The sequence below is a fragment of the Dicentrarchus labrax genome, unplaced genomic scaffold (assembly GCF_905237075.1).
Source record: "Dicentrarchus labrax unplaced genomic scaffold, dlabrax2021, whole genome shotgun sequence".
In the NCBI taxonomy this organism is placed as follows: Eukaryota; Metazoa; Chordata; class Actinopteri; family Moronidae; genus Dicentrarchus; species Dicentrarchus labrax.
In genome coordinates, this window is record NW_026136718.1 from 23543602 (window position 1) to 23570168 (window position 26567).

Below are 26567 nucleotides of genomic sequence, written 5' to 3' on the forward strand. Positions count from 1 at the left end.
GAGTGTCAACACCTCATAAGCTCTCCCCTCTCTCTCTCTGTCTCTTTTCCCTCTCACAGGGCAGGGTGAGCTGCACCGGCAGGATGATGGTCCAGGCAGTGAACCAGCGAGGCCGGAGCCAACGCTCTGCACCCGGACACATGCGCAGGTGAGGCTTCGCTGACTGACAGGAGAGGGAGAAAAGACACATGGGAATATCGACGGCGGGCACATGTGCAGCAGGCTGTTCGCCATCTGCGCGATGGCTGTACTCACTCACGCTTCGACGCAGTTCGTTATTCTGACGTAAAACGTTCCAAGAAGCTGCTGTTTACACAAATGTTTGCTGTGAGCTGAATCACAGTTTTCCCTTTGTTGAACCAAGTGTTCAAGAAAGAAAAGCTGAGCGTTAATGAGAGGGAACACCTGTTTGCTCTGTTCTGTTTTTCATTGCTCTAATGACCTTGTATATACAGCACGCATTCATTCAGGCACGGATTTTGGAAAAAACACAAAAGATCAGACGCTACTCACAGCACATACAAAAACACCCCACCTGTAATCTGTTATCTAGATGAACACTCCCTGAGCTCAGAGATGTTTTGAGTGAGAAGAGAGATCGAGATAACAATCAGTGTCTCCCACTCTCTTTCTTCTCCCTCTCTGGTTGACGGCAGAGTGGTTAGGTCACAGGAACACACATGGGTCCTGACCTGCTGTATAGAGTTGAGGAGGCTAAATACTGTGCATTTCCCTCTCTCCATCAGGCCCAGGTCCAGGTCTAGAGACAGCGGTGATGAGAACGATAACATCCAAGAGCGCCACTTCCGCCCCCACTTCCTGCAGGCGCCCGGTGACCTCATCGTTCAGGAGGGCAGACTGTGCCGGATGGACTGCAAGGTAAATACACACCTCTTACTCCTGAGAGTGCAACCTGTGCCAACATAGGTGTATGATGTGATGAAAGGAGGAAGGAAGGTCAGTGTGTTGTTGCACTGTGGTGCCTGCAACAATTTCCATATAAAACAGTTATTTACTGATTAGGAGGAAGAGACCTCTGATGACGTTTTAATGCTGAGGTTCACAGTTTTCAGTGCGTAAGATTAACTATATTTATCACAATGTGGCTTCCACTGGTAGAAGATTCATAGAAGAAGTCATCTGAGTGTGTTTAGTCCCAAAAATCGGTCAGCTTCTGCTTATTGAAGGACATTTTTAAAACTTAAAAGCAGAAAAGACAAATTATACACTAAGTTTTTCGGGCTGGGATGGCATGTCAAGCTATGAACTTTAATGTGAAGAAGACCTTTTTATACATGACCGCAATTTCAAGGCCTTTTTTTGTGGACAAGTAATGCCAAAATGTCCATCTGTACTTTAACCCTCTACAGTAAGTTCAATCGAGTGGGATCTAGAATATTATGCTTTAAGCTCCTGTGCTTCTACCGTGTAGGTGAACAAAGTGTCCGATCCATGCTGCTATTCTTTGATCAAGAGAGACGGTTCAGAATAACTGAGACATGACTGGAAAGGAAAATGCCCGCACCAAAGAGAATATGTTAATCATAGTAATAGAGAAAGCCATTTCAGACCCGCCCTTTAATTCAGCGTCTGTATTGCTTTCAGGGAGGCTCCATGTCTGCGCTGCCAAAGAAACATTTCCTTTTCTGTGCATTCCAGTTTCTGTAGGGAATAAAGAGATGACATGTTTCATCACTTCCTCGCATTACGAATGGCTCAAAGCAGACAGGGAGAATACAGAGGTGTCATTTTTCAGGGATTAAGTGGGATCAGGTTTTCTGCAATTATTTTCCCTTTGCACCACTCCCTCCACCCGCGCTCATTTTCTCTCTTTATCTCGTTCGTCATCACCTTTCTTCCCTCCAGCCGGCAGCGCTTAGAAACTCTTTGAAAACTGGTACATGTAATAAAATAAAACAGACCCACAATTAACTCACTATAAAAAGGCTGCTTTTTTTATGCTTGTCAGAAATAAACCGAGAGTCTCCATTTCTTCGGAGCCCTTAATGTCGAGGATATTTATAGAAAATATTTATTTCCAGATCATTTGTGGCTTTTCGAAACTTTCCATGCTTAAAATGTCCCAACTTCTAAAAGTGCATTGGGCCGCTTCCAGAAAGACTTCTCACTGCTTAGTCTGCTCTCCCTTGTGATATCTGAGGACTGTTGTTCATTTAACAAAACATATGCATACCCACAGTGGCACATTTTTCCAGTTGGGCAATGGGGGAAGTTTGTTTGCAGAGAGAGACGGGTCTTTTCCCTGTGCAGTTTATTCCCATGACAAAGCATGCAGGCGACCAGGCTCCTCCAGACAAACACAACGCAGACAGATTAACCAAACACTGCTGTTTTCATACTCCCAATAAACACACACTGCCCCCACAGAACACATGCAGCTAATATACTCATTTCCCCATCTGAAACAAGCACAGGCTGCACTCTGAAAAAGCGTTCACACACTCAGTGAATTCTAATGTTTGCTGTGTTCTTTGACTACGTGTAGGTGAGCGGCCTGCCCACTCCTGACCTCATCTGGCAGCTGAACGGACAGACCATCCGCCCTGACTCCTCCCATAAGATGCTGGTGAGGGAAAACGGCGTGCATTCATTGGTCATCGAGCCTGTGACCAGCCGCGATGCAGGTATCTACACCTGCATCGCCAGCAACCGAGCTGGGCAGAACTCCTTTAACCTGGAACTCATTGTCGCAGGTAAACAGAAACATGTGAAACATTAGTTGGCATCTGCACAGAAGATACATGTTGGCACGATTTGGACCAAGAAAACGCCTCGTTAAAATTGCTCTTTTCCACAGCCAAAGAGATGCACAAGGCCCCTTCGTTCGTTGAGAAGCTGCAGAACACAAGCGTGGCCGAGGGTCATCCTGTGCGACTGGAGTGTCGTGTCACAGGGGTTCCCTACCCACAAATCTTCTGGAAGAGAGAGAATGAGTCATTCACTCACAACACAGACAGAATCAGGTAAATCAAATGTGTTAAATAATGCTTTATTCATCCTGCATTTGAACCCAAAAAAGTAGATAAAAGAATATTTAAATATCGTTAAATGTTGTGTCAATTTTCTTTCCCAGCATGCACCAGGACAACTGTGGCTACCTGTGTATGATCATCCAGCCTGCCATGAAAGAAGACGCTGGCTGGTACACTGTGTCAGCCAAGAATGACGCCGGCATCGTATCCAGCACCGCACGTCTCGATGTCCACGGTCAGTTTTGACACACACACACACACACACACACACACACAGCTCAGTATTTCTTGTGTGGATGTGGCTCTTTTCCTCTTTACACATTATTAAAGCTCCCACCCTCTGCTCTACCCCTCAGCTCAATGGCAGCAGCCTAACCTCCCCAAGCCCAAGAAGGTCCGTCCCTCCACCAGCCGCTATGCCGCACTGACAGAGAGAGGGTTGGACGTAAAGGCGGCCTTCTTCCCAGACTCCAGCCCGCTGCAGCCTGGCGGCCTGGTGGAAAGTGACGACCTGTAGAGACCACCGGGAGGCACAAGGATTGGGACGTCTCCCCTCTACAAAACCCCCTGAAAGCTGCCCTTGTTCCCAGCACTCCTGAGACAAATATAACCATGTCCACCTGGGCGACTCAGGTGCAGAACTAAAGGGTCGGTGGGCAGAGCGAGCTGGTGCAGCCGTGGTTTTCATATGTTTTTATAGTATGACACAACTCATTATGTTACCGAATTCATCAAGTTGTTTCCCCGTGCTTCATTTGATCAACTGGACCTGGAAAATGATTGAAGTGGAAAGACTGTTCATAAATATGCTCTCTCATGTTTCATGAACTGTACGGTTGAATTTTGAAAAGGGTTGTCTTTTTAAGTGCCTCATGTCTGTAAAGATATAAAAAAAAAATGAAATGAAACATAGAATTACTATGCATGTTCAAGTGGTGCCATTTGAAATACACAGACTAATACTGTATCTATACGTAGCACTGCACCAACTTTGTGTAGGAGTGGGACATGCCGCAGAAGACTTAAAAAGAGACTGAATGACTCAAAGCACGGTAGCTTTGACGAAGGAGATCACAAACTTTTATTATGTGGGCTTGTGTAGCACAGTATCATACAGTCTCAGATTAGATTAGTTCACAGATTTTGGAAAAGGCCGGGCCTTACAAAGTATGTTTAGTGTTTTTTTTAGCAAAAGGAATGAGGTTTGTTTGTTTGTGGGTGCAGCAGAACTTAAGGAAGGGTGGATCTAACAGATACAGGAAGGGACAGCGACGGAATAAAAGGAGGTTTATGTGATGGACATCAGCTTTAATGTGGTAAGTTAACACTCGATAGAAGGATGTGAGTGACTGCAGCAGAGGTGAAGATGACAGTTGTGATATAGAAAAATGGAAGATATGGAAAACTTTGGTGATGGTGGGTCATATTTGTGATTTTTTTCCTTCTTCGATGGTTTATCTACAAGTGTGAATTGAAATGTTCTCACTCGAGAGGGTGCTGTGAAAAGTTTCAGTGTATTCGTCACACACATCACAGATTGTCCATTTTATTTTTGTATGAGAAAAAAAAACAACCTTTGCTTTCCCATCAATCTTGACATAAATTATATCAGCAACCTTTCGTTCACTGATAAGACAATCTTTTCTGTATCATGAAGTTTTATAAATATATTTACTGCCTTAACTCACTTTTGGGCTTAATGCAAACAATTTCTTTGCATGTTATTTTTGGACACTTGTACAGTGCCAAACAACTTTTTCCAGGATGTATAAAAGCAACTTTTTTCCCAGTATTCAGCAGTAGAAAACACTCAGCAGGTGAAAAGTGAAAGGCAAGGTATATTTATATCTACTATTTTCGTCACCTATGTAATACTATACAAAGTGGACATCTTTTTCTGCATCTGTTCAGAGCTTGCATTAGCTGACAGTTCCTGTGTTTGCACATTTCTATGCCAATCAATGCCTGTATATGGATTGTTCTCCTGATATTATTTTAGGTTATGAAAGTTAATAAAAATCAAACTCTTCAGAGACAGCGTGAGATGTTTTTATAGACTGGCAGGCTCTTCTTAAAACAATAAGAGAATGCCAGAAAACACACTATTAGTCACAGTGGAAATACCATTCTTGCTAAGAATACTAATCAGAGTACAACATAAGCTAATCCTTTCATAGAAAATACAACATTTAGGACACAAGTGCACATCAATCACAATCAAAGTTGCTCACTTTAAGTCACGGTTATGACACTTAACAGTGTGTTTCAATGACAGGAACAAGCAACGCAGCATTTCAAATCTCATCACTGAGCATGACAGTCACCTCCAACCCTATCCATCCACACTACAGGTCCAGAGCTGTAACCAGACACTCAAAACATTCCCAGAGCTAAAAATACCCCCCCACCTCCACCACTACCTCTAATTTCCTCCAGCTGCAGCCCAACATGCCTGGCCCCTCGACAGGCCCCTCCAGAGGTGGTGGGCTCAGGGGGCCGCTGGTGGAGGGGAAACATGGGCTGGCTGTGGGGGGGTCGCCTGGGGGAGGTGGGGAACAAAACATGAGGGGGCGCTTTACAGTCATGGAAAAAGACCAACAGCTTTCAATCTACTGATCAAATTTAGGACCTCAGGGCACGGAGGTCTGGACTGGGCCAGACACTCTGGAGTCAGCAATGTTAGTCATGATCGAGTGTCACACACACACACACACACACACACACACACACACACACACACACACACACACACACACACACACACACACACATCAGGCCACGCCTACTGTGGCTGGACAGAGTGACTCAGCAGAAAGACAGAGAGCAGTAGGACAGTGATCCTCTTAAAGTAACTGCCTTTTTACAGCTTGTACAAAGAGTTTGTTCTGTCCCTTCATCTTGTTCTTGAACCATTTCCTAGAAAGTCTCCAACCGCGCCTTAACCAAGACATACAATTTTCAAGAAAAGGCAGAGTGAGGCTTTCACCTGCCTCACTACTGTTGTTTTGAGACTTGAGACGACTCCAGAGGAAGGCCCCATTCTCTACATGGCCAACTGCAGCCCTCCATCCACCACCAGCACCTGCCCTGTGATGTAGGAAGACTCCAAAAGGAAGAGGACCCCCGGGGCTACTTCTTCTGGCTCGCCAAATCTCCCCAGTGGGATAGAGCGCACCCCATCCTCCTCCTGCAGCCCTGCAGTCATGTCAGTGCGAATGAAACCTGGAAGCAAGAGAGGACTGAGACATGGGAAAGACTATAAAAAGAACAAGGTGACAAAGTGAGATAGAAAAAAGAAGCAGGTGCTGAGAAGGAGAGATGGAGTCGTACCGTACCTGGAGCCAGCAGGTTTACTCTGATATTGCGTGAAGCGACTTCTTTAGCCAAAGAGCGTGTGAAACCTTCCAGACCGGCTTTACTGGCACTATAGACACACTGGCCAGCGTTTCCTCTCATACCCACAACAGAGCCTGCAAACAACAAAGAGACATAAACACAGACATGTTGTGGAAAAAAATAACAAAATGTAACTGTAACAAAAAATCTTCCAACCCATCACCATTCATCATCAAATAACTTACAGTATGCTTATTACTAGAAATAATGTAATAAGATATACGTTGTAAATCTTAAATACACCAGTATGGGCCTGTAAAGCAACACTCATAAACTCTAAAGAAAGAAGAAATCATGTGCACTGCCACCTAGTGACCAAACTGAGAACATAACACTAATCACAGAGGACACTGGATTCACTACCTATATTAACAATGGCAGCTCCCTCAGTGTGCAGCATGCTGCGCAGTGCTGCCCTGCAGGTCAGCATGGTGCCCAGCAGGTTGGTGTGAAGCAGAGCCACCATGTCCTCCGGCTTGGTTCTTAGTAACAGAGCGTCCCTACACACACCCACACACACACACACACACACACACACACACACACACACACAGTAATATAAGTCAGTGCTCTGTGCCAATATTATATCCATATCCTGTATATATGCCCATATATCCTTTTGTAAATACAGCAGAGGAGCTCACCAACACCAGCAGTGCCTGTCTGCTCACCTGTTGATGCCAGCTGCATTTACAAGATAAGAGATGTTTCCACAGGTCTTCTGGATCGTCTCAAAGGTTTTCTGCACCTCCTGCTCTTTAGAGACATCACAGCTGAGAGCCACGTGGTCGGCTGGAGAGCAGATACAGAAGGTCTCTGAGTATGTTAATGCTTACAATGTAGTCTGTTTATAGCAGCCGCTGTTACTGTGGGTATACATTTATTTTATTTTATAGCACAAAAGCACGAGATCAGTTTCTGTGTGTGAAACTGGGTGCAGCTGTCAGCATCAGATTGGTTTCTGTAGTAACTGCATTAAAAATGTTACCATTTGTTTAATTTAGTCTGGCTTCTGAAAGAAAATCCTTTGTGGCGGGAACAACGCGCACAAATGATTCTTTAATAGCTCAAATTTCAAGGCGCTTGCAGAGAAACAAGAAAAAACACAAACAAAACCAACAGTGCTTGTACAGTCCATGACTAAAAGAATGACGCAGACACATTTAATATACCTCCGTGTAAAGATGCCACAGTGGCTCGGGCAGCATCTTCATTCCTGGAGACAACAGCCAACCGGCAGCCCCTCTCTGCCAGAAGGCGGGACGCGGCCTTCCCAATGCCCCTGGAGCCTCCACACACCACTGCCAGCCTGGACATGACACTGCAGGAGACACAGACAAAGCACCACACTCACACGTACGCACGACCAGAACAGAGCTGATGATAAAGTACTGCACTGACAAATTATAATGCACACTCCATGTTATTAGGCACACCTGTACAATTCTGCTATAAATTCTACTTTAGTAGAGCCTATAATGTTCAGGTTTTGACACCGTTATAGAGGTGTTAATTCAAGTATATGTTTAGTATTGAGGTCATTGTTATTGGTGGTGTTTTACTGGACAGCAATTAGATTCAGAGGTGTTTCTATTATTCTGCCCCCCTCATGTACATACAAGTGTTAGCATCAGTCTTTACTTCAAGTACCAAAACTCAGTTAAAATACTCATAATGCAGAACGGCCCATTTCAAAATAATGTGTATTATGTTACTGGTTTATAAATGATTGAAGCATTATTGTGTACATGACTTTGACGTTGCAGCTGGAAAGATGGGATTGTTTTAATTACTTTTTATCTTATCACATCTTAACCTATTGTAAAACATTCATTTGTGTTATTAATCTGAATCTGCAAAGTAACTAAAGTTATGTAATATAATGTAATCACAAGGGCAAAAGAGTAGCACCATTAGCACCAAATGCTGGTAAATATTCAAGTTGCTGGTAGATTTGCTTCACTCACCAGCCAAAAACAACAATGGGAATCTACTGAGTGGCTGCTCAGTGTCCATGTGGAGTATAAAAGAGCAGGAAATGGTAATACTCAAGTACAAGTACCTAAAAGTTGTCTTTGAACTGAAGTACAGTACTAAATACACTTTCTTTCCACCACTGCTGAAAATAAAACATGGAAGAACTCAAATGAGATGGACAAAATACATTGAATGCGCCCTACAGTTAGCACAGAGCACATGAATGGCTATGTCAGTATTGTATGTCACTAGGTTTATTATTAAAGGAGGCAATAGACAAACTCAGGATGAAAGCTAACATTACATTAAAGGTCATTTTGCTCTCTGGTAATGTTACAGTTAGATAACTACGACTGTATTATAAAGTTTATAGAGCTAGCTGTAACTTACCTTATTTATTGTTAGTTATCTAGTCGGACAAGACTTGTTCCTCTTTAAATAAGTTTATTGGTTAGAAAAAAGACTGAATATCAGCAGAGCGGAGGCTCATGGACGTCGCCATGTTTCTTCTCAGTGTTGTTGCGCCGCTGGTCTTTGGTCGGTAGATGGCGCCGTGGACGCACAGCGGCTCACTGTGCAGGACGGGTCGATGCTTTTCATTTAGTCGAGGTCTGTTTTGCTGTTTTTGTGAAAGCCTCTTGGCAGCCAAAGTACATGTTAATATTTCTCCACTTGAACAACACAACAACCTCACACTGTCTCCAGTCACCAGTTCACTTGTCATTTAAAGACACCAGTATAAAAGGCCAGTAATGGGTTACTGTGTTTGACAGCTGGGAGATGGAAGCAAGGACTAGCAAATGACTTGAACTGCAAAGGTCATCACTACAGAAATATTGTGCATTTATATTACTGCTGCTGGAAGTCTTTAGTGACCTTATTGTACATGTTGGTAATTAATATTCCTCCCATGTCTTTTCAATATGAAGGCTACTGTTTGATATTTGCCCAAGAATACTCTTATTTCACAGGAATAATTACACTTCTGTCCGAGTTAACTTTTAGGAGATTAGTTATTTATACTGACAGACCCAGAGCCCTGCACACTGAAATAGCTCACCGATTTTTAATAGCAGTCATTCATTCTCCTTTTTGCTTCATGTATCATTGTTCTCCGTGGGGACATATTTCACCAGGAAAGCAAAACCTTCACTACTGGCGTTAAAAAAAGAAAAAAGGTGAGTGATGTGGAGAGTGGGTGGCCTTGGTCTACACCTGGACGGCCCATCAGACCAAGACATTGTGCAGGATGGATTTGCTGAGGAGGTTAAATCACATTCACAACCTGTGCTGGAGTGACACCGAGCCGTACAGCATGAATCATGTCCACACTGCGGCAAACAAATGCAACCACCACAAACTGTATAATTAGCTTATTCAATTCAATTCAATTTTATTTGTATAGTGGCAATTCATAACAGAAGTTATCTCAGGACACTTTTTAAATGGAGCAGGTCTAGACCGAACTCCTTATAACATTCACAGAGACCCAACAGTACCACCATGAGCAAGCATGGGCATGAGCTTAAAATGTTTTTACTCTTTACAACAGTGTTCTTCACTAAACTGTATTTGTCTGTGTGTCAGAGAGAGAAATAGACCTTGATTTGTATTCAGATCACCTTCCTGAACGCCAAGATTTTATTCCCCTCTTTCACACTGTAGTGATCTAATGATACCTGCCTACAGAGCCGTATATTGCTCTCACTCACAAGATATGTGTCTGTAATCCTTTACACGCATGTACACACAATATTAATTCTTAGTATTTCTTGTCTACTGGCTTTCACGCATATTCACTGAGCCTCGGTTCAGACCTGCATGACAAAAAAATGTTTCATTGAATTTTTGGGTATATTTGTAATGAAGGTAAATTTATTTTACTCATTACTATAATTGAACCATCTAAACTGACTGGCATGTTCAAATTTTGTTTGAGTGAGTGAGTGAAGTGAGGACATTTTCTTGAATAATGGTCGTTGTGATTTCTCTTTGAATACCAATGCATACTGAAGCCATAGTTTGTTATCTAGTGCAGTAAAGAGTTCAAGAGGAACTTGACCAACACTTCTTTCACAGAGCGTCTCAAACTGGCCGACACACCCCGAGCTTTAACATTATCAAGAAATTCTTGACCTTGAGACTCAATTTCTGAACCCTTGACAACCCTTCCAGCTACGAGTATTGACTTTTTACCAACACACTATACACATAACTTGTCCTACATTTACTCACATTAGTCATTCAAATATCCACCTGTCACAGTCACATTAAATCAAAACATGCCAAGGACTATGAAACTAATGTGATTAGGTCAGACAGAATGGTTTAAATATACATACTATTTGCTCAGTAGGGTCTGCTCATACATTGGAATAACCTATTTCCATGGTAACCCATCCTCTGCAGGGAACTGTGTGCAGCACAATGACCTCTCTGGGTGCTTGTCAGTTCCTGTCAGTGTTTCCCAGCTGAACACACTGGGTAGACTCACCTCTCGTTACAAAACTCTGCTCTTCTGCAAGAACCATTTATTCCTGGAGACATTAATGACCATGCGTTCCCTGACTTACCCCAGATACATTTAATTAGTAACAACTGTCTTCTTTACTGTTCATTTATCATATGCGTGTACACATTCAGTCAGAACTGTGCATCTTAGCCATCCAAGCTTTGGGGTGGGGGTAGGGGGAATGGGGCAAAGGGAGGACACGAGCACTCAGTTCTGTCAACAGCAGTCTATGTCTTTGATAATACTGCTGGTTAGACAGTTCTGCCCTGGCAGCAAGTGGCCAACGTAACACAAAGTCACTGGAGAAAACAGAGGGAAATAGAGCACTGCATTATTGTCATGAAGAAATGACTTAGCCTGAGGAAGTTATGGAAACCATTAGCTTTTATTGTTATAGAGATTTTTACAAAATGTGCTATTCCCTCAAATACTTCAGAATGTTTTTTCACATAATAGACTTGTGCCAAATAAGTTGATTTCAGTTTCACCATTTTCAGACAAACAGACTAACTACAGACAAAAAGAAAAAGAAAAAAAAAAAAAAAAAAATCAAGTAAGTCACCTTGGCATGAGGAAAATCTGTTAGGTTGAGTCAAGCAAACATATATGTTGCCATGTGTTGCAATAAATGAAAATATAGTTTAATGCTTCATATTTTGAGAACTGTGCAGCCTATGCATGTACAATACGTACCAGGAGTCAGTATGATTTAGAATCTTATCATAGTGCATAAATGTGTTACATCTTTGTTGGAGTAAGTTGATGTGTATATTAAAAGGCTTACCAGTGAAATGAAAAGACACTCAGAGGAAGAGTATAGCATAGAGCCTGAGGTTGGTGTGGTGATTGCCAAGACAACAATGCAACATTTCAGATTAATTCTACATAAGTACCAATTCAGAAAGACAAAAAAAAAGGCCCTAACAGTGATTTGTACCATCCTTTTCCATACTCTCTTCCAATTTAAACAAACTACAATATATTCCAGCAGTCAGTTACACAGTGGTCCCCCTCAATTAACATCAAAAACACACAAAAAAAAAAACCACACTTGAAACTATGGGTCCAATTCAGTCAGTAAATTCATTCTCAAAGCCAAATTTGGCACGATTCAGTGATTGCCTCGACTTTAAAGTGTTTAAATACCCCCTCAGACCTCACAGTGATTATGTCACATTACATTAAATGCTGTGGGGTCCACTGAAGCAGGAGGAGTCAGTCTATAATGCTAACCAATAATTAACCTTTACTCTGGAGAATTTCATTCATCTATCCAATGTATTTATGACACATCAACGTATTTGATCTGATGTAATAAACTGGGTGTCATTCTCCAAAGTGTTGATTCTAAAACTGCCTATTCTTTGCGGTATGTTTAAGCACCAAAACTACAACCAAATCCCCTCGAATCACAAAGAAATCTTACAGTCATTCAAGTCAATACAACACTTAACATTAAAACCATTGTATAAACGTAAAGTACAACAACCCATCCATAAAAAAAAGAAAAGAAAATCAAGGGGGTCAAAGTGATTGATTTAAATAAAACCTTATCTTTTGAGGTTCATCAGAATTACACTACACATCTCTTCCTGTGGAGTGATACAATGATATGTTACTTTAGGCAAACATTCTGTGCTTTAGCTAGCTGTGTTTTTATTGCCACAAGTCACATTAGGAATGAGTTATAGTGTACAAAAACTGAGAGCTTGCTGAAGGGTGAGTGTGGTCCTGTGTCCAAGTTAGTTATACGACAGATTCTTTAAGAGCAGCAGGTGTCAGCCTCTGTGGAATTTATAACGAACATAAATATACACTGAAAAAGAATCTGTTGTGCACTGTTACTGAAATGTTATGTCGCTCTTGTGTTGTAGAGCTACGTCTGGGTTTGGCTATTTGCCGAGGAGTTAGGAGACAAGCTACTCTGGTCAGTAAATACAAAGAAGGTACAAAGTAAGCAATATTTGACTGCAGAGTCTATCTTGGAGTGTGTTTCCCGCATATTAAAAAGGCATAACCGAACAGTCCGGCAACACATCTATCACCACTTTGTCTACTGCAGAAGGCTTTGCTAATCACATGCAAATGTTCGATGGCTGAAGGTAACAGTCCTTGACACTTCAGCCTCAGCCACACCGGAAGAAAAAGGCCTGTGGATGGCCCAGAGAGATACTTTGTGATGTGCAATGTTCACATGGCTGTGAACTGTAGCTAGAGTGCTCAAACGTGCAATACGGCAGATCTCTCTGCTGATCCTCAGGTTTTGGTAATGCCTTTAGAACTGCAGAAGTATCTTTTTTTTCTCCTACTGTACAGCACAGCTGATGATGATACTGCTCATTTGTTCTGGTCTGCTGCATCTGATTTACCTACTCCTATCTGCTGACAGTTTGAAATAATGGTAAAACTTCAGCAGTCAGAGGGAGAAATGTAGAACTGATGTGGTAATATATGGCATAAGGCATGTGCCAGCTTAACCCTCTAATGTGTTGCACTATAGAAATGCCAATCTATGAAATAAGTTAAAATGTGTAATATATCTATATCAACAGCTCATATTGGTTGTTTTAGGACTAATCATCTTTGTGTCCTTATGTACAATAAAGTGAGGAACAGTACAAGGCACACATTTAACAGCTGAATTGTTACAAAGATATAAATAACAAAAAGGAAAAGTTCATGAGTAGTGTGCTCTCCTTTTACTCTGTCCACTGTGCTTTCAATGTCAACATAATCTGTTCTTCTCTGCAGCTCTCTCTTGTGTGCCACTAGCGTTCTTTTTCAGTGACCAGAGCCGCAGTGGGCTCTAAGGAGCTCAATTGTTCATGTGATGGTCCCGTCCCAGCAGCCTTGCGAGTGCTGATCCGTTCAGTTTGCACGGTAACACACTGTAGCAAGGCTAGCAGCAGTCAGCTGGGTCACGTTTGTGGTGACCGTGGTTCGCTGTAGTGTGTGAATTAGATGCTGTCTACAAAGCTGCCAGGGAACAGTCCGGTCCTTCCGTTCCTCTGCAGTGTGCCTTTGAACCAGCCGTCTTCCCTCTTTCTGTGAACAAACACAATGTCGCCCTCCTTAAGTTCCAGCTCAGCCTCGCTCTGGGGAGGATATGATACCACCACCCTGTACCTGGGGAGGACAGCCAGAGGCATATTCAGTGACTACAACAATGACAGCTGATAAGTCATGATACCATTGATATAGTGTTACACTTTCTATGAACAAGACAGATAAGCAGGAGAGTCACAAACAACGACATGTAACAGAAGTCAATGTACCTCTCACATATGATGGGCCGTGCGTCATGTTGTTGAGATAAGAGAGAGGAGCACGGCTGGCGAGGAGGAGGAGCAATAGGTGCGCATCCATCCAGAGGACTGCTCTTCCGATGGGAGGACTCTGGGGCTGAGGAGGAGGATGAAGAGGCAGAAGCGACAGCAGCAGCAGGTTCAGGCTCGAGGCAGCTGACAGAGCCGGATGGTGGGGAAGTGTCAGGGCCCACTGCGCCATGAAGCCCCTCTCCAGCAGCAGCCTGTTCCGCCTCAAGGGTAGGAGAGGAGGGTGGTGAAGGACGAGACTTCTTCTTATTGGAGGACAACAGCTTCAGAAGACTTTTCTTTTCTCTCTGTGGCAACAACAAGCGTGTTTTGTTTTTTTTGTTAGAGAACTGCAACAACTCTTGAGGCATTGAGGCACAAGTCATTTTCACAAACCACAGACAGGTATATTCTAGTGCCTGGAACTGGCTGTCTTTACCACTGACACCCACAAATGTGGTAGGAGAGATTCCTATTCTTAGCACAGACATGTTTTAAACTGAAGGTTAGAAATCATGGCCACTGTCTGTTTGCAAAAGACAAAACAAATGACAGAAAGACAGAAACAAACTGTGCATTAATAATAACCTCTTATTTGATTACCACTGGTGAATCCTGTCAATGTGATTAGCAACCTAACAAACATCATAAGGAATCTCAGACACTCCAAGGCAATACAATAATCTGGCAAGTTAGGCAAATACGCTAGAACTAAAGACAGATTCTCCACAAAACAAACAGAAAATAGCAACAGAAATATATCATTAAAAACAGATACTGTTAATTAAGCTGAAGTAAATATTTAGACATATCCAACCTTAACGTCCTTGTCCAGTCGGCAAGCGAGAGCTGTGCTGTTCGACGTGGGATTGAGAGCGCTGTTCATGGGGCCGACTGGCACAGTGAGGATAGGTACAGGTCTCAAAGCCTCCCCCTCCAAGGATGCAGCGCTGACATTGGGTGGGGTCAGAGAGGCAGCGGCACAGCCCATTGCCACTCCAGCCCGGGTACAGCCTTGGGCAGGACCGGAGGAAGGCTGCGAGCACACTGCAAGGTGTGGGAGATAGGTTACAGGTGTTGCAGACTGGATGGGTGTCACAGCTGCTGTAGGTCGGTCCTGACTGTGACATGCAGCTGCAAATGGGACACATAACAATATTACACCTTTAAAACCCCTTTCATACAACAATCCATATCCATTTCCACTCACAGTACATTTACCTGTTCTGACCGCATTGCGGGCCTGATTTACAGTCATCTGGGAGCTGACGTGCAAAGGGCCTTTTGGCTGTTGACCTGTGGCTGTTTGAGCTGCCGTTACTGTAGCTGCAGGCTGGGAGTTGGTGGGTACAGCGCTAGAGCCCACGGTGATGGGTTTGTTGAAATCGGGACCTGGAACAATGGTCGCAAGAGGTGCAGATGAGGGGCTTACAATGGTGATCCCTCTGCCAGCCTGAGTGCACAGACTCATGGGCACTTTGGGCTGGGTGCTCCCTGACGCAGTCCTGGGGGGAGAGGACATACACATGGAAAGCGTTTTAATGTAAAATATTTGAGATGACTGTGCAACTATAATTGTTTTGAATTGATTCTGAAATCAATATGGACATTTTTCTGATCTTCTTCCAAAACTATTTTGGTATGATATTAGTAAATATATTGTTTACTTTATACAAGTTATCTTAAAAATCAGGTCGAAATAATTAACCTATGGCTATGCATCAAAGACAAAAGGATGTGAAACCAAGTCATGCATGAGTGTAGAGTATGTTGACAATAATAAATGACTGACCTGCTGACTGGGCTCATGTAGTTCCCAGGGAAGACTCCAATCTTGCCAGTGTGCATGGAGGTGCCCTTGAACCAGCCGTCCTGACAGCGTTCCAGCACCAGAAACATCTCTCCCTTCCTCAGTTCCAGCTCATCCTCCTTACGGGGAGTATAGGGGAACATTGCCACATAGCTAGATCCAAGAACAAACAGTAAACAAAGATGAGGAATTTAACAAGCACGCGCACACACACGCGCACACACACGCGCACACACGCGCACACACACACACACACACACACACACACACACACACACACACACACACACACACACACACGGAGCAACAAGAGCTAACGCTGAGGATTTTCTCCCTTATGAAAATAAAAGCAGTTTAACATTTTGTACAGCCTGCCATTTGTTCTGGAATTATCCCGCTGCTTAGCTCTACATCTGTCATCATCTCCTCTGAGACCCTCCAGTAGAGACCGTGCCCTTTGACCCGGAGAAAATCAGCACTGGAGGACAAAACAATTTGCGGGTCATCTCTGTACAGCAGTGTGAGAACAGGCCTGGAATGGCAGCCAAGGCGATAGGAGTCTCAGCTGGGATGTTTTCAGTCTGATTTCAATGTTGTCAGGCGGGAGGGAACCTAAATGCCTTAGAGTCTGACATGCACACACAGGCAGACACAGATGACGGCAGGAGAGCAGGCATGAGTGGATCTAATTCTTATCAGGTGTGTGGTGTCTTGGAGGAGTAATGAGGGTAAAGGTGAGCGTGTCAAAAGTCAGGGGTGACGGAGAGGATCTCAGATGGGACCCAGGAGACCATCATCCACAGGTTTTGACCCCTTCAACCTGTGCACATGCTCACAGTTTGCAGCCTCACCACTGACAGCTGAGGGGGTCACAGACAGGCAAAGACTTCCCCCTCTGAACAGCATTTGCATTAAGGCCCTGGGCCATCGGTACGCAAACCGCTTCTGACATTTCACTGCACATTTAAGAAGACTGCATATTTTTGTGTGGGACTGTTTTTATAACTCACACTGTGGGTCTTTGTCTCCCACTTTGGTCACTTATGCTGGGGGAGGGCCTCTGTCCGGCAGCCAATGAATATGCTGCTCCATCAACAGAGGACTGTGGGGGAGGAGGCGGGGGCGGTGGGAGAGCATCCTGTAAAAGAAGAATAGAAAATCATATTAGCAGTTAGATAGGATCGATGTCTAATTACAATTTCTCAATGATTCATTATTCATTTCCTCTCAGTTCGAAGCACAAAGTCCAAAACAAGTAATACAAGCCTCAAAAAAACAGTTTGTTTATGAGCAACAAAAAGGGAAAGAGAATGAGAGATCATCTGTCATCTGGGATATTCCCCCCGGTTTGCCGACACTAAGGGAGAGTCTGGTTTGGCAGACATTATAGTCTTGTCCCTGACTTCCCCTTGCAACTGAGAATTTCCTATTCTGCTTGTTTATTTGTTGCTAGGAGACCACATAGTTAGAATCCATTGCAGTATTTAATTGGGACCATATGAAATGAAAAACATGTCAGTAGACACACTTCAGAGCAACCCTCAAACCAAGCATGAGTGGATTCATCTTGACTCACTTGTTTTCCCATGTTGATCTTCCGTAATGTCAAAAGAGACTCAAGCTTTTGACTGGAGTCTAATGATCACAACAGGCTTTTAGAAGAGCCCTAACATTTTCTGCCTTTTGTGTGCTACTAGATTACAGGATAAAACAAAGTTACCAACCTGCTATGTCAACATAAAGCACATGAAAACAACATAACACTACACACATTTTTAGAAACTGTGAGAAAGCAAAAACCCAAATGAGTCCACAGTATGTGAGGATGATGATGAAAGACAGCTCCTGCTCCTAGGAGCAAGACGGGTCTTCCCAAGCTCAACATTGCCAGCACTGAGCAACAGAGTAATAGCTTCCATGACACAATGGTGGAGGAGAGTGGCAGGAGACAGCCCTGTGGTATGTGTACAGGCCTACGTGTATGTGTGAGTGTCGATGTACGTTTCGGTTCACTGCTGACGCTTGAGCTGAGATAATTAGGTTGCCTGCGGGCTAGAGAAATCATCTGTACAAAAACATCATGTAGGGTTCCCAAGTGAAGCGGAGAGCTCAACCTTTTGTGTACACATTCCTGCTCATTCAAAAACTCCACATGCCAGAGCATACACACAGACAGACAGGAAGTATGCCTGCTGTTTTGTGTGGACTGAAGGGATTTCTTGACATATTTAGTTGTACTGATTTTTTTCTCCCTTAGCAGAAACATGTCAGAAACAAGTTAATTTAAACTTCCAAGATTCCACCATGTTGCTATCTTTATGGAGTCTGTTTACAAATTGTGAAATAATAAAGCTACTGTATCTTATTTGACATAAGATCCAGATTAACAAAGTTTCACATCTGCACAGCCTGAAGTAACTATGTTACTTGTTGGCAGCTGATGGGAAGTGCCATGAGGCCAACTTTCTCATCTAAACAAACTCATCCTCTCAGGGGAAAGAAAATGTTTTGAAGGGAACATTACCATGTGCACTGGTTAATTTAAACCCATGTTTATAGATAATTTTGCATTGTACAGAATAACGCTCACACAATTGAGTCAACTGTCTAAACAAAATACAGTAAAGAACAGTGTTTATGGAAAAATTTCAATTTTAAAATGTGTATTTTCTTTGGCTTCAGGCATAGTGACATCCAAATATATTTATATAATTTATTCTGTTATTCCAGGAATAGTAACATACTCAGTTTGAATCCATTACTCTAATGATGTTGCACTGTTTTGCTTTTGTATGTCAAGATTTATAAGACCTAGAGGATGGGTAGAGGATTCCACCTACCACAGGGATGGATGTGTAGCTCGTCTCCGAGGGAAATGTGAAGACTGTTGCTGTAGTTACAGGACTACTAGGGGGTGGGGTCACGATTAGTCCAGTTGTGCAAATGTGTACCTGTCAACAAAAGGGAAATGTTGACCATAAATATACCATAATGAATCCAATGTATAGGTCGAGCTCCACTCACTCATGAAAAATAAAAATGTGCTAAAGATATTCTCCCTCTCTCCTGTCATACTGTATGTAGATGACTCTCACAGTCAGAATTGTATCTGTTGTCTTAGCCATAACCACACTGGTGGTCTGATGATCTGACTGGCCAATGAAAACCAGGTGACCACCCAGCAAGACATTTGATTGGACATGTAAAGTAAGGTGGCTTCTCCAACCAGTCATCCACGTGAGTCACGGCGGTGTCCTGGTAACAAGGCCATACTGTTGGACACAGTATCTCCCTGTAGCCTGTGGTCTGTCTCCATGCATGACTGCTCCAGACAGAGCCGCCTCTTAAGGTGAACCTTTCAGAGAGGAGGCAGGCCTCAGATTCAATCTTCACTGCTTCCTTATCTATTGTTTGCTGGGTGTGCCAAGGGAAAGCCGAATGTAACAGTGTGCTCAAAGGTGACACTGTTAGTGAAATGGCTGCCTGGAAACTAATACACAACACTATAGTACAGGGCAGGTGTGTTATGCTAATTCTAAATACATATTTCCTTTACAATTTGGGAAGAATGCCATCAACAGCAGCCTGTTTTTTTTATTCATGGGCAATTCTTCCTCATCTCGTCTATTGCACTGTTAGATAAGAGGTGTGCTCATTTCCAAGATGTGGTCTACTCAGCCCCCTCGGCAACTGGGGCTTACCTTTGTTGTTTATTGTCTGGGTGTTGGAAGAAGAGAAGACGAGTAGAGGTGAAGAGGGGGAGAGGAGAGAAAAGAGGCTGTGCATACAGTGCCTGGAGAGTCTGTATTGTGTTTTTATTAAACACTGGGATCCGTAAATCAAACGTATTGTTATCCCTGTTGTCACTGGGGAGGATCAGTTTACGGGCGCAAATGCAAGTTTCGTTTATTGTGAAAGTATCCTGATAATGATTTGTGGGAAATGTCTGGAGTCATTAAAAACGATGATTACACCTTCCGCATGGATAGAAGTCTTTGATGATACATAAATCATATCTACATGAAAGGTTTCAGTTTGAAAAAAGACAGAACTTCCTCAACATCCACTTTACTGTAGACAAGCTCTCTCCTCGTCTCCCTTTCACAACGAAGCACATGAACACATACGCTGTAGATGAAAGATTGATGACTGCGCTTAATTGGGAGTTTTAGAACATAGCATTTCAGAGAATCTGCAGTATCCAGACAACACCGAAAGTACGTTCAAGTGAGAAAATAAATAAAAATACAGAAAATAAGAGAATAACTGAGTTGGCTACAAGCTTCCAGTACCTCAAAGTGGGACAACAATATGGATGCCGGTGTATACAATATGAAATCTGTCTCAGAATATTGACAAATCACTAGCTCTTAATAGACTGGCTGTGGCTTACTGGCTTTACCAGTATTACACAGTGTTCGGGCATACACCTATTTCATTACTTGCCTACCGCCATCGTTTTCCATTTAACAATACTTTGGATGCTATAATTATTAACTCAAAGTGTCTGCTCTGTACAGCAGCAGCACCAATACTGTTTTGCTCCGTCCTCCTGCAGTGGAATCAAGCAGTTAGGCTATATTCAGACCAAATCAGGCGTTATGTGGCGGTGTGAGCATATTTTTTTGTGCTTTAAAACCTAACCACTATAAAACAATTTCAAAAGAAAATAACTTTTCTCTGATTTACTGACACTCGATCCCCTTGTTCACTCTGGGCCATTCGAGACAATGCCGGAGGATTTGGTGTCAAAGCAAAAAGCAAAAGGCAATATTTCAGACTTAAACCCAATGCTAATAGAGAACCTGATAACGTTAATGAGGCGATCTGTAAACTTTGTCTGATGAAAGTGGAAGCATCTGGAGGCAACACCTCTAATCTACACACACCTTCAAGGGCACCACAAAAGTGAGGCTACAAAAATGATGAGATCAAAGTAAGCGCTTTACAAATATCAGTGTTGGTTTCATACTGATTACTTTAAGAAATTATTCCTGTAGGTAAGCTCTTCTTGCAGTACAGTAATGTAATGAGATGTTGTCAACTCGAGTAACGTTATCTTTACTTCAACAGTCTCTCCTCTGATGTATTTCACCAAGTCCCACCCTGGGTTATTGATGTCAATGACTGGAGTGTAATTCATGTAAACTTGTGACACTGGAGTTGCTACCTGTTTATTAACCTCATGATGTCATCCTTTAAAAACATTTAGATAAGAAAGGAAAATAGCCAGTTATTGTGTGAACATGCCATCCATCACTTAAGATAAAAACAGAGATAGATTATCTAATCCTACCTAATCAGACTTAATGCTTGTTCTCAAAGTTCTGGCAACACTGGATGTGAATCATTGACAGAAGGTTGAACGATTAATTACTTAGTTTGACAGTACACTGTTAAGTTAGTACTATTATATTGCTCATTATGAGTTAAAGTCATAGAGAGCCTCAGACTAAGATACATCAGCAAGTCATTTATCTTGTAAATCTGCATGTCTGTTGTTCTGGCTGTCTAACACCAAGTCAAAGCCAATCTCCAGCAACTTGCAACTATAAAGCAGCTGTGAGTTCCTGTCATGTCGGGATTGGTGTGGAAACCTTGAGGGCTAAGCTGGAGTCGTTTTTGCGGACGAGTGGAGTCACGCATCCATGATTTCAAACGCTTGGATGGAGCAATGGCCTGTTTGGTATGATGGGGGGAAAGGGAAGTCAGCCTAATTGCTGACAGAAGGAGAGTGGAGCCTTTGAAAAGCAACAAACATCTTGTGAAAACAAAAACGGCTGAAGGAGGACCCGAGCTTTCCAGTTGCATGACAGTGCATAGTGTTTTATGATTTTGCACTTAAATACCACTGAACATCTCATCCAGTAGATGCATCAAAGAATATCACAAAGTGCACACTACATGGTCTATAAGCAACATAGTGACAGTACATAATAATGTACGTGTTGCACATTTCTCCATTGTGTGTGTAAGAGCCGCATCCTCCTACGTACTGCTGTACATTATGAAAAAAAGACAACATCCTATAAAAGGCCAAATGGAACTTATTTGTCATACTGCACACTTCTGTGAATGAGCTTTCTGTCTTTAGTCAACACATTAAGTACAACTTTTAGGAAGGGACCGGCAATGCAGCAGCTGCTCTCCTTGCACCTCTACCTTCCCGTGGAGTATCTTACCTGTGAGGGTGCGCTGCAGGAAAGCCCCCCACTGATCTCTCCAATTCGGGCAGCTGCTGTGGGGTTGCTGGAGCTGATGAGGACCGGCCCGCTGATCTCCATGGAGTGCCGCTGGGGGGGAGGAGCTAGCATGGGTTTGTGGGACATGGTGAGAGAGGTGAAGGAATGTCGCTTCTTGCTGTTCTTCTTCTCCCCTGCCCGCTGAGCACCATTGCTCTGGGGCCCCGAGGAGGCCCCCTCACCACAGTCTCCATTGGAGTCTGATGGCTTGTCCAACTCTATAAGCTGCCGAGCTGCCGAGTTGAACTGCGAGAGAGGAAGAGAGGCACGGGGCAATAAAGAGAGAGTAGTAAGGTGGAAATAACAGATGGAGGGGAAGGAGTGGTAGAGCTGAGAGCATTAAAATGATCATGAAAACTGTCACTCTATAATAAAGGTGATTGTCATGGAAGACCTCTATCTTTATCTAGTCAGTAGAGATGGTGAGCAGGTCTATCAGATGGTTGATGGTTCTAAGCTAGCTCTGAAATAGCGCTTCAACAATGAATCGTTTGTTAACTATTAAATTACTTTGCACCTATTTTGATATTTGATTAATCGATTTACATACTTATTTAAATAAACGGATATTGTTTTTAGTCCTCTATGACAGTAAACTGAGTATATTTGGGTTGTGGACAAAACAAGACATTTGAAGACGCCATCTTGGTCTTTTCTGACATTTTATAGATCAAACAACGAATTGATTTATCAAGAAAATGAACGTCATATTGTTAGTTGTAGCCCTACTCCGAAAGTGCAGGCTTTGATGACCCTGCCAGGCACCTGTAAGGTTAAAATCAAAGGGAGAACACTAAAAAGGTTTCAGTTAATCACAGGGCGCTCTCACTTGCTGTCACACGTTGCCCCAAGCAGCTCCCTCTACTTAAGACATAAAAGCTAAGCATTTCACTCCAATCCAGGAAAGAGCCTGTGTAGGTTCATCACTGACATGTCAGCACATTAAGTCAGACATGCAGAATTAAGAACAAAAATGTAAAAAAGCAACCTTAACCCCTCAATTTAAGACCACCTTTAAAAGCAATTGTAGATTATTGTAACAAAAGTGCCAACAAAAGTTGTTAAGGCAATTAAAAATCATTGACCTAGGTTTTCACTTTGGGTTGCTCTATACGTTTGTGACAGTGGTACATCCTTTGCAGTTTTGTTATGAAACCCAAACATCAGTGCATACTATCTAGTCGGAGGACGACAAGATTCTATTCTGCTCCTGCTGTGCAACAAAACAACGAACAAAACAATGTATAGCTTTAGATATAGTCTGCATTCTGCTTCTGCAAAACCCTCACTCAGTGTATAAAAATATGAATATAAAAATGGAGAGAATACAAATGAAAGAAATAAAACTGCCAGCTTTTTTTAAAGCTCTTTTTTAGACTAATCAGAAAACACTTCAATCCACTGTCTTTTTTGCTTGTTTATAATATTCATAACAATAGAACGCACAATGCCACACTGACAACTTTTAAATGAAAAATGAAATCATCTTTAGAAGGACAAAAGATTTACTTCATTCTGTCTGAATTATTCCTAAAGCTTTTAAGTGAGACCTGTGGAGCTCAGAGAGGGAGAGACTGTGACTGTGTCTTCAAAGACATGTTTAGTGGTTGTCTGAAACGTATTTCAAAAGGAAGACGAGTTATCATACACATTTTGCAAAACATATAAGGAAAAAAGACAACGTTCAAAGCAGCACTTTGACACTTTGTTGATCTTCATGTTGCACCTACTCCACTAATGATTGGTGACATTTTGACATTAAAGAATCTAGTTTGTTTTCTTACCTCAACATATGAGATGGGAAAAATTCCAATTTTATCTCCCAGCATTCCCTCTGCCCAGTTTTCATCCACTCTGCGGATCACAGTCAGGATATCATCCTGAAATTCAAGAGGGAGAGGGGCGCTGCATGAGATAGAACCTAATTAAGGATGCAGCTAACTAAGAGTGTTTCTCATCCTCGAGTAACAAACACTGAACAGAAATAATGAGGTAGGGACAATGTTTTATTAAAGGGACATACCCAAGAGTAACAACACTGGAGTCTGAGGCATGGCATTCGTTTGGAAAACTACTTAGTAAGCTTATTTCTGTTTTTGCTCATGTGGCATATAAACAACTGATGACAGAATACAAAAACATCAAAGTATGACCCAAACAGCTGGACAGACATAAACACTCAATTACTGTAGTTAAAGCAGTGCCTTGCTCTGTATGGCATACATTCTATTCAGCTTAATTACAGTTGTTCATCAAGAAGCCTGGCTCAAAATATAAACCTTTTCTCTGGGCGTTTCAGTTAACAGCCCTGACATTCTAACACATGCATAACTTGAGAAAATGAATGCTTACAAGACAGAGTGTCACTGTAATGAGAGGTATTTTTGTTTTACTACAGCGACCGCGTGGCAGAACTGTGGGTGTTACAGTGCTACTGTGTTTCACCTTGGAGAAGGGCAGACAGTCCTTGTCTGCCTCCTTGTCTTTGAGCTCAAAGTCATAGAGAGCTTTGCACTGAGGTGGTGGTTGTGGCAGCGGCTTGATGACCTGGACAAAGTTGGTGGGGAAGAAGCCATGGACTCCTCCCATCTCCCCGTGGTACCAGTTCTCATCCACTTGCCGGCGCAGGATGATAATGTCACCCTTGCTGAACTTGAGGTCTCCTGGTTCCTTGCCATCATAGTTGTAGAGCGCCTTAGCACAAGGGAGCTGGGGTACACCCTATAAACAGAGATTGAGAGTAAGATGTATAATGTATTCCAATTCTGTACTACATACTAATTCTAACCAGTCATCACTTTGTAATGGATTCACATTGAAAAAGGGGACAAAATGAAGTGTTGGTATGCATACTAAATTTGCTTGTGAAACAGAAATGGAGCTGTTCACAGCTTTTTAAAAATTAGAACAAATTGCAATTAATAGAAAGACAGCTCTGGGGGGGGAAATTTGAACCAGGAAAATAAAATAAATGATCAAAAAAGATATTCAATTTAAAAAAAGAACTGGGATTAATGCAACATAAATCAAATTTTTCAGAAAGATACTGGAGTGGTGCTACAGAACACTGAAATGGAAAATATCCAAGCTATGGCTTAAAGTGTTACTGTAACAAGCTTGACAACGGTCCATATAAAAGCCATCAGATTTCAAAACAGTGTTCATAGTCAGTCTTGTCACCCCTGAATTAACTAGGGAAATGAAATTAGTATTCTTTTGGACACTACAAAGAAAAAAGGATCTGTGAGTGCATGTTTCTACAGAGACAGTAAACTGTCCTGTTTGTTTCCTGATAGTGAAAAGATCTATGTTGTGTTCACAGTTTAAGTGTGATGAGCATGGCTGGTTGTGACTAGCTGACTAGGGCACAGGGATCTGTCCCTTTATCTTGCAGGGGAAGGTTTTATATCTCAGCCTGCTAGCCTGGAGTCCTGAAAGGCCCATTCAGGGAAATGACAATCCAGGGAAAGAGGGACAGCGAGTGGGGGGGAGTAGCAGGATAGAGAAGCATCAATGTACTCCATTCAGGGTGGGTGTCCATGAGGAAGGCTTCAGTCCAAACCAACCCCCCACTATTTATCCCACTGCTGTTAGGCATCATTCGCAGTGATCAGAATCACAAACACTACTAACTGACTGGATCTCATCTCTGGAACTGAAACTGTGGAGTAGACAAGAAATATAGACAGTGATAAGAAAAATGGCTAGAACGTAGGCAGATACTGGGAGAGTGAGAAAGTGAGCCAGAGAGAGAGGGGTTAAAGCAGAGTTTGGAGCAGGCTCTGCAGTCTTGTTAAAGGCTAATGAACCGTTTAAAGGCTCAGAGGAGAATAAAAGTACAGAATGAGCCGTGATGGTGAGCCAGGGTGACATTACCCTGCTGCAGAGAATCACAGAGCCTAAAGCACAGAGCCAATCGGTCTCTGGCTCTGCTGGTCCAGCCTGTGGGGAGAGAGGAGTGGGAGGAGGGGTACTGCAGCCCCCTGCACACTGCACTGGAACTGGGCCTCCTTTCAGGGGAAAACAGGGCTTTTGAGCCCACCCAGGCCTGGCAGGGAGTTTCGTGATGAAAATGCAAATTAAAGTGGAAGCTCTGCCATTTTTGTTGCAAATGACAGATCAGGTTCAAGCTACACAAAGCCAGTGGGATCTAATTATATGGTAAATATGAAATGGTTGTCCCCTTGAAACTGTGAAGTTTGTAAACACTTGTTTGTACACCAAGGCCAAGATTTAATCAAACCTTCAGCAGTGGCACAGTGTCCAAAGTCAGCATTGTTATGTAATTGCTTTTGCACTGGGTAAAAGTGATTACACTCATAA

At 42.7% G+C, this 26567-nt stretch overlaps 3 protein-coding genes across 12 annotated transcripts in view; 1 reads left to right on the plus strand and 2 right to left on the minus strand.

The window, feature by feature from the left end:
- palld (palladin, cytoskeletal associated protein) overlaps positions 1–5026 on the plus strand; it is a 52948-nt gene extending 47922 nt beyond the window's left edge. For all 9 annotated transcript variants that reach the window (XM_051376279.1, XM_051376273.1, XM_051376276.1 and 6 more), the window contains 6 exons: positions 60–148; positions 747–879; positions 2507–2714; positions 2819–2984; positions 3095–3228; positions 3350–5026. In XM_051376279.1, coding sequence (XP_051232239.1) covers positions 60–148; positions 747–879; positions 2507–2714; positions 2819–2984; positions 3095–3228; positions 3350–3510 — 891 coding nt within the window. In that variant the 3' untranslated portion in view covers positions 3511–5026. The remainder of the gene's footprint in view (positions 1–59; positions 149–746; positions 880–2506; positions 2715–2818; positions 2985–3094; positions 3229–3349) is intronic.
- cbr4 (carbonyl reductase 4) lies at positions 5027–8888 on the minus strand. Its single transcript, XM_051376311.1, has 6 exons — positions 8757–8888; positions 7562–7710; positions 7061–7181; positions 6753–6889; positions 6329–6463; positions 5027–6215 (listed from the first exon to the last, which is right to left on the minus strand). The coding sequence occupies exons 2-6, from the start codon at positions 7704–7706 to the stop codon at positions 6037–6039; spliced, it is 717 nt and encodes a 238-aa protein (XP_051232271.1). The 5' UTR covers positions 7707–7710; positions 8757–8888; the 3' UTR covers positions 5027–6036.
- Positions 8889–11244: 2356 nt separating this feature from the next.
- sh3rf1 (SH3 domain containing ring finger 1) overlaps positions 11245–26567 on the minus strand; it is a 31523-nt gene continuing 16200 nt past the window's right edge. The window contains exons 3-12 of one of the 2 annotated variants that reach the window (XM_051376788.1): positions 24690–24965; positions 24029–24124; positions 22185–22490; positions 18843–18953; positions 17013–17140; positions 15985–16155; positions 15414–15697; positions 15010–15326; positions 14154–14500; positions 11245–14004 (exon numbers count right to left, since the gene is read on the minus strand). In XM_051376788.1, the coding sequence (XP_051232748.1) occupies positions 13836–14004; positions 14154–14500; positions 15010–15326; positions 15414–15697; positions 15985–16155; positions 17013–17140; positions 18843–18953; positions 22185–22490; positions 24029–24124; positions 24690–24965 (2205 nt within the window). In that variant the 3' untranslated portion in view covers positions 11245–13835. The remainder of the gene's footprint in view (positions 14005–14153; positions 14501–15009; positions 15327–15413; positions 15698–15984; positions 16156–17012; positions 17141–18842; positions 18954–22184; positions 22491–24028; positions 24125–24689; positions 24966–26567) is intronic. The other variant, XM_051376789.1, reaches the window with a different exon arrangement.

Coding starts and splice junctions, on each gene's coding strand:
- cbr4 (XM_051376311.1), bottom strand. CDS start 7,706: ATGTCCAGGCTGGCAGTGGTGTGTGGAGGCTCCAGGGGCATTGGGAAG. Junction 6,890..7,060: donor AATGCAGCTGGCATCAACAG/GTGAGCAGACAG, acceptor GGGTGTGTGTAG/GGACGCTCTGTTACTAAGAA. Junction 6,464..6,752: donor AGCTGCCATTGTTAATATAG/GTAGTGAATCCA, acceptor TGTTGTTTGCAG/GCTCTGTTGTGGGTATGAGA.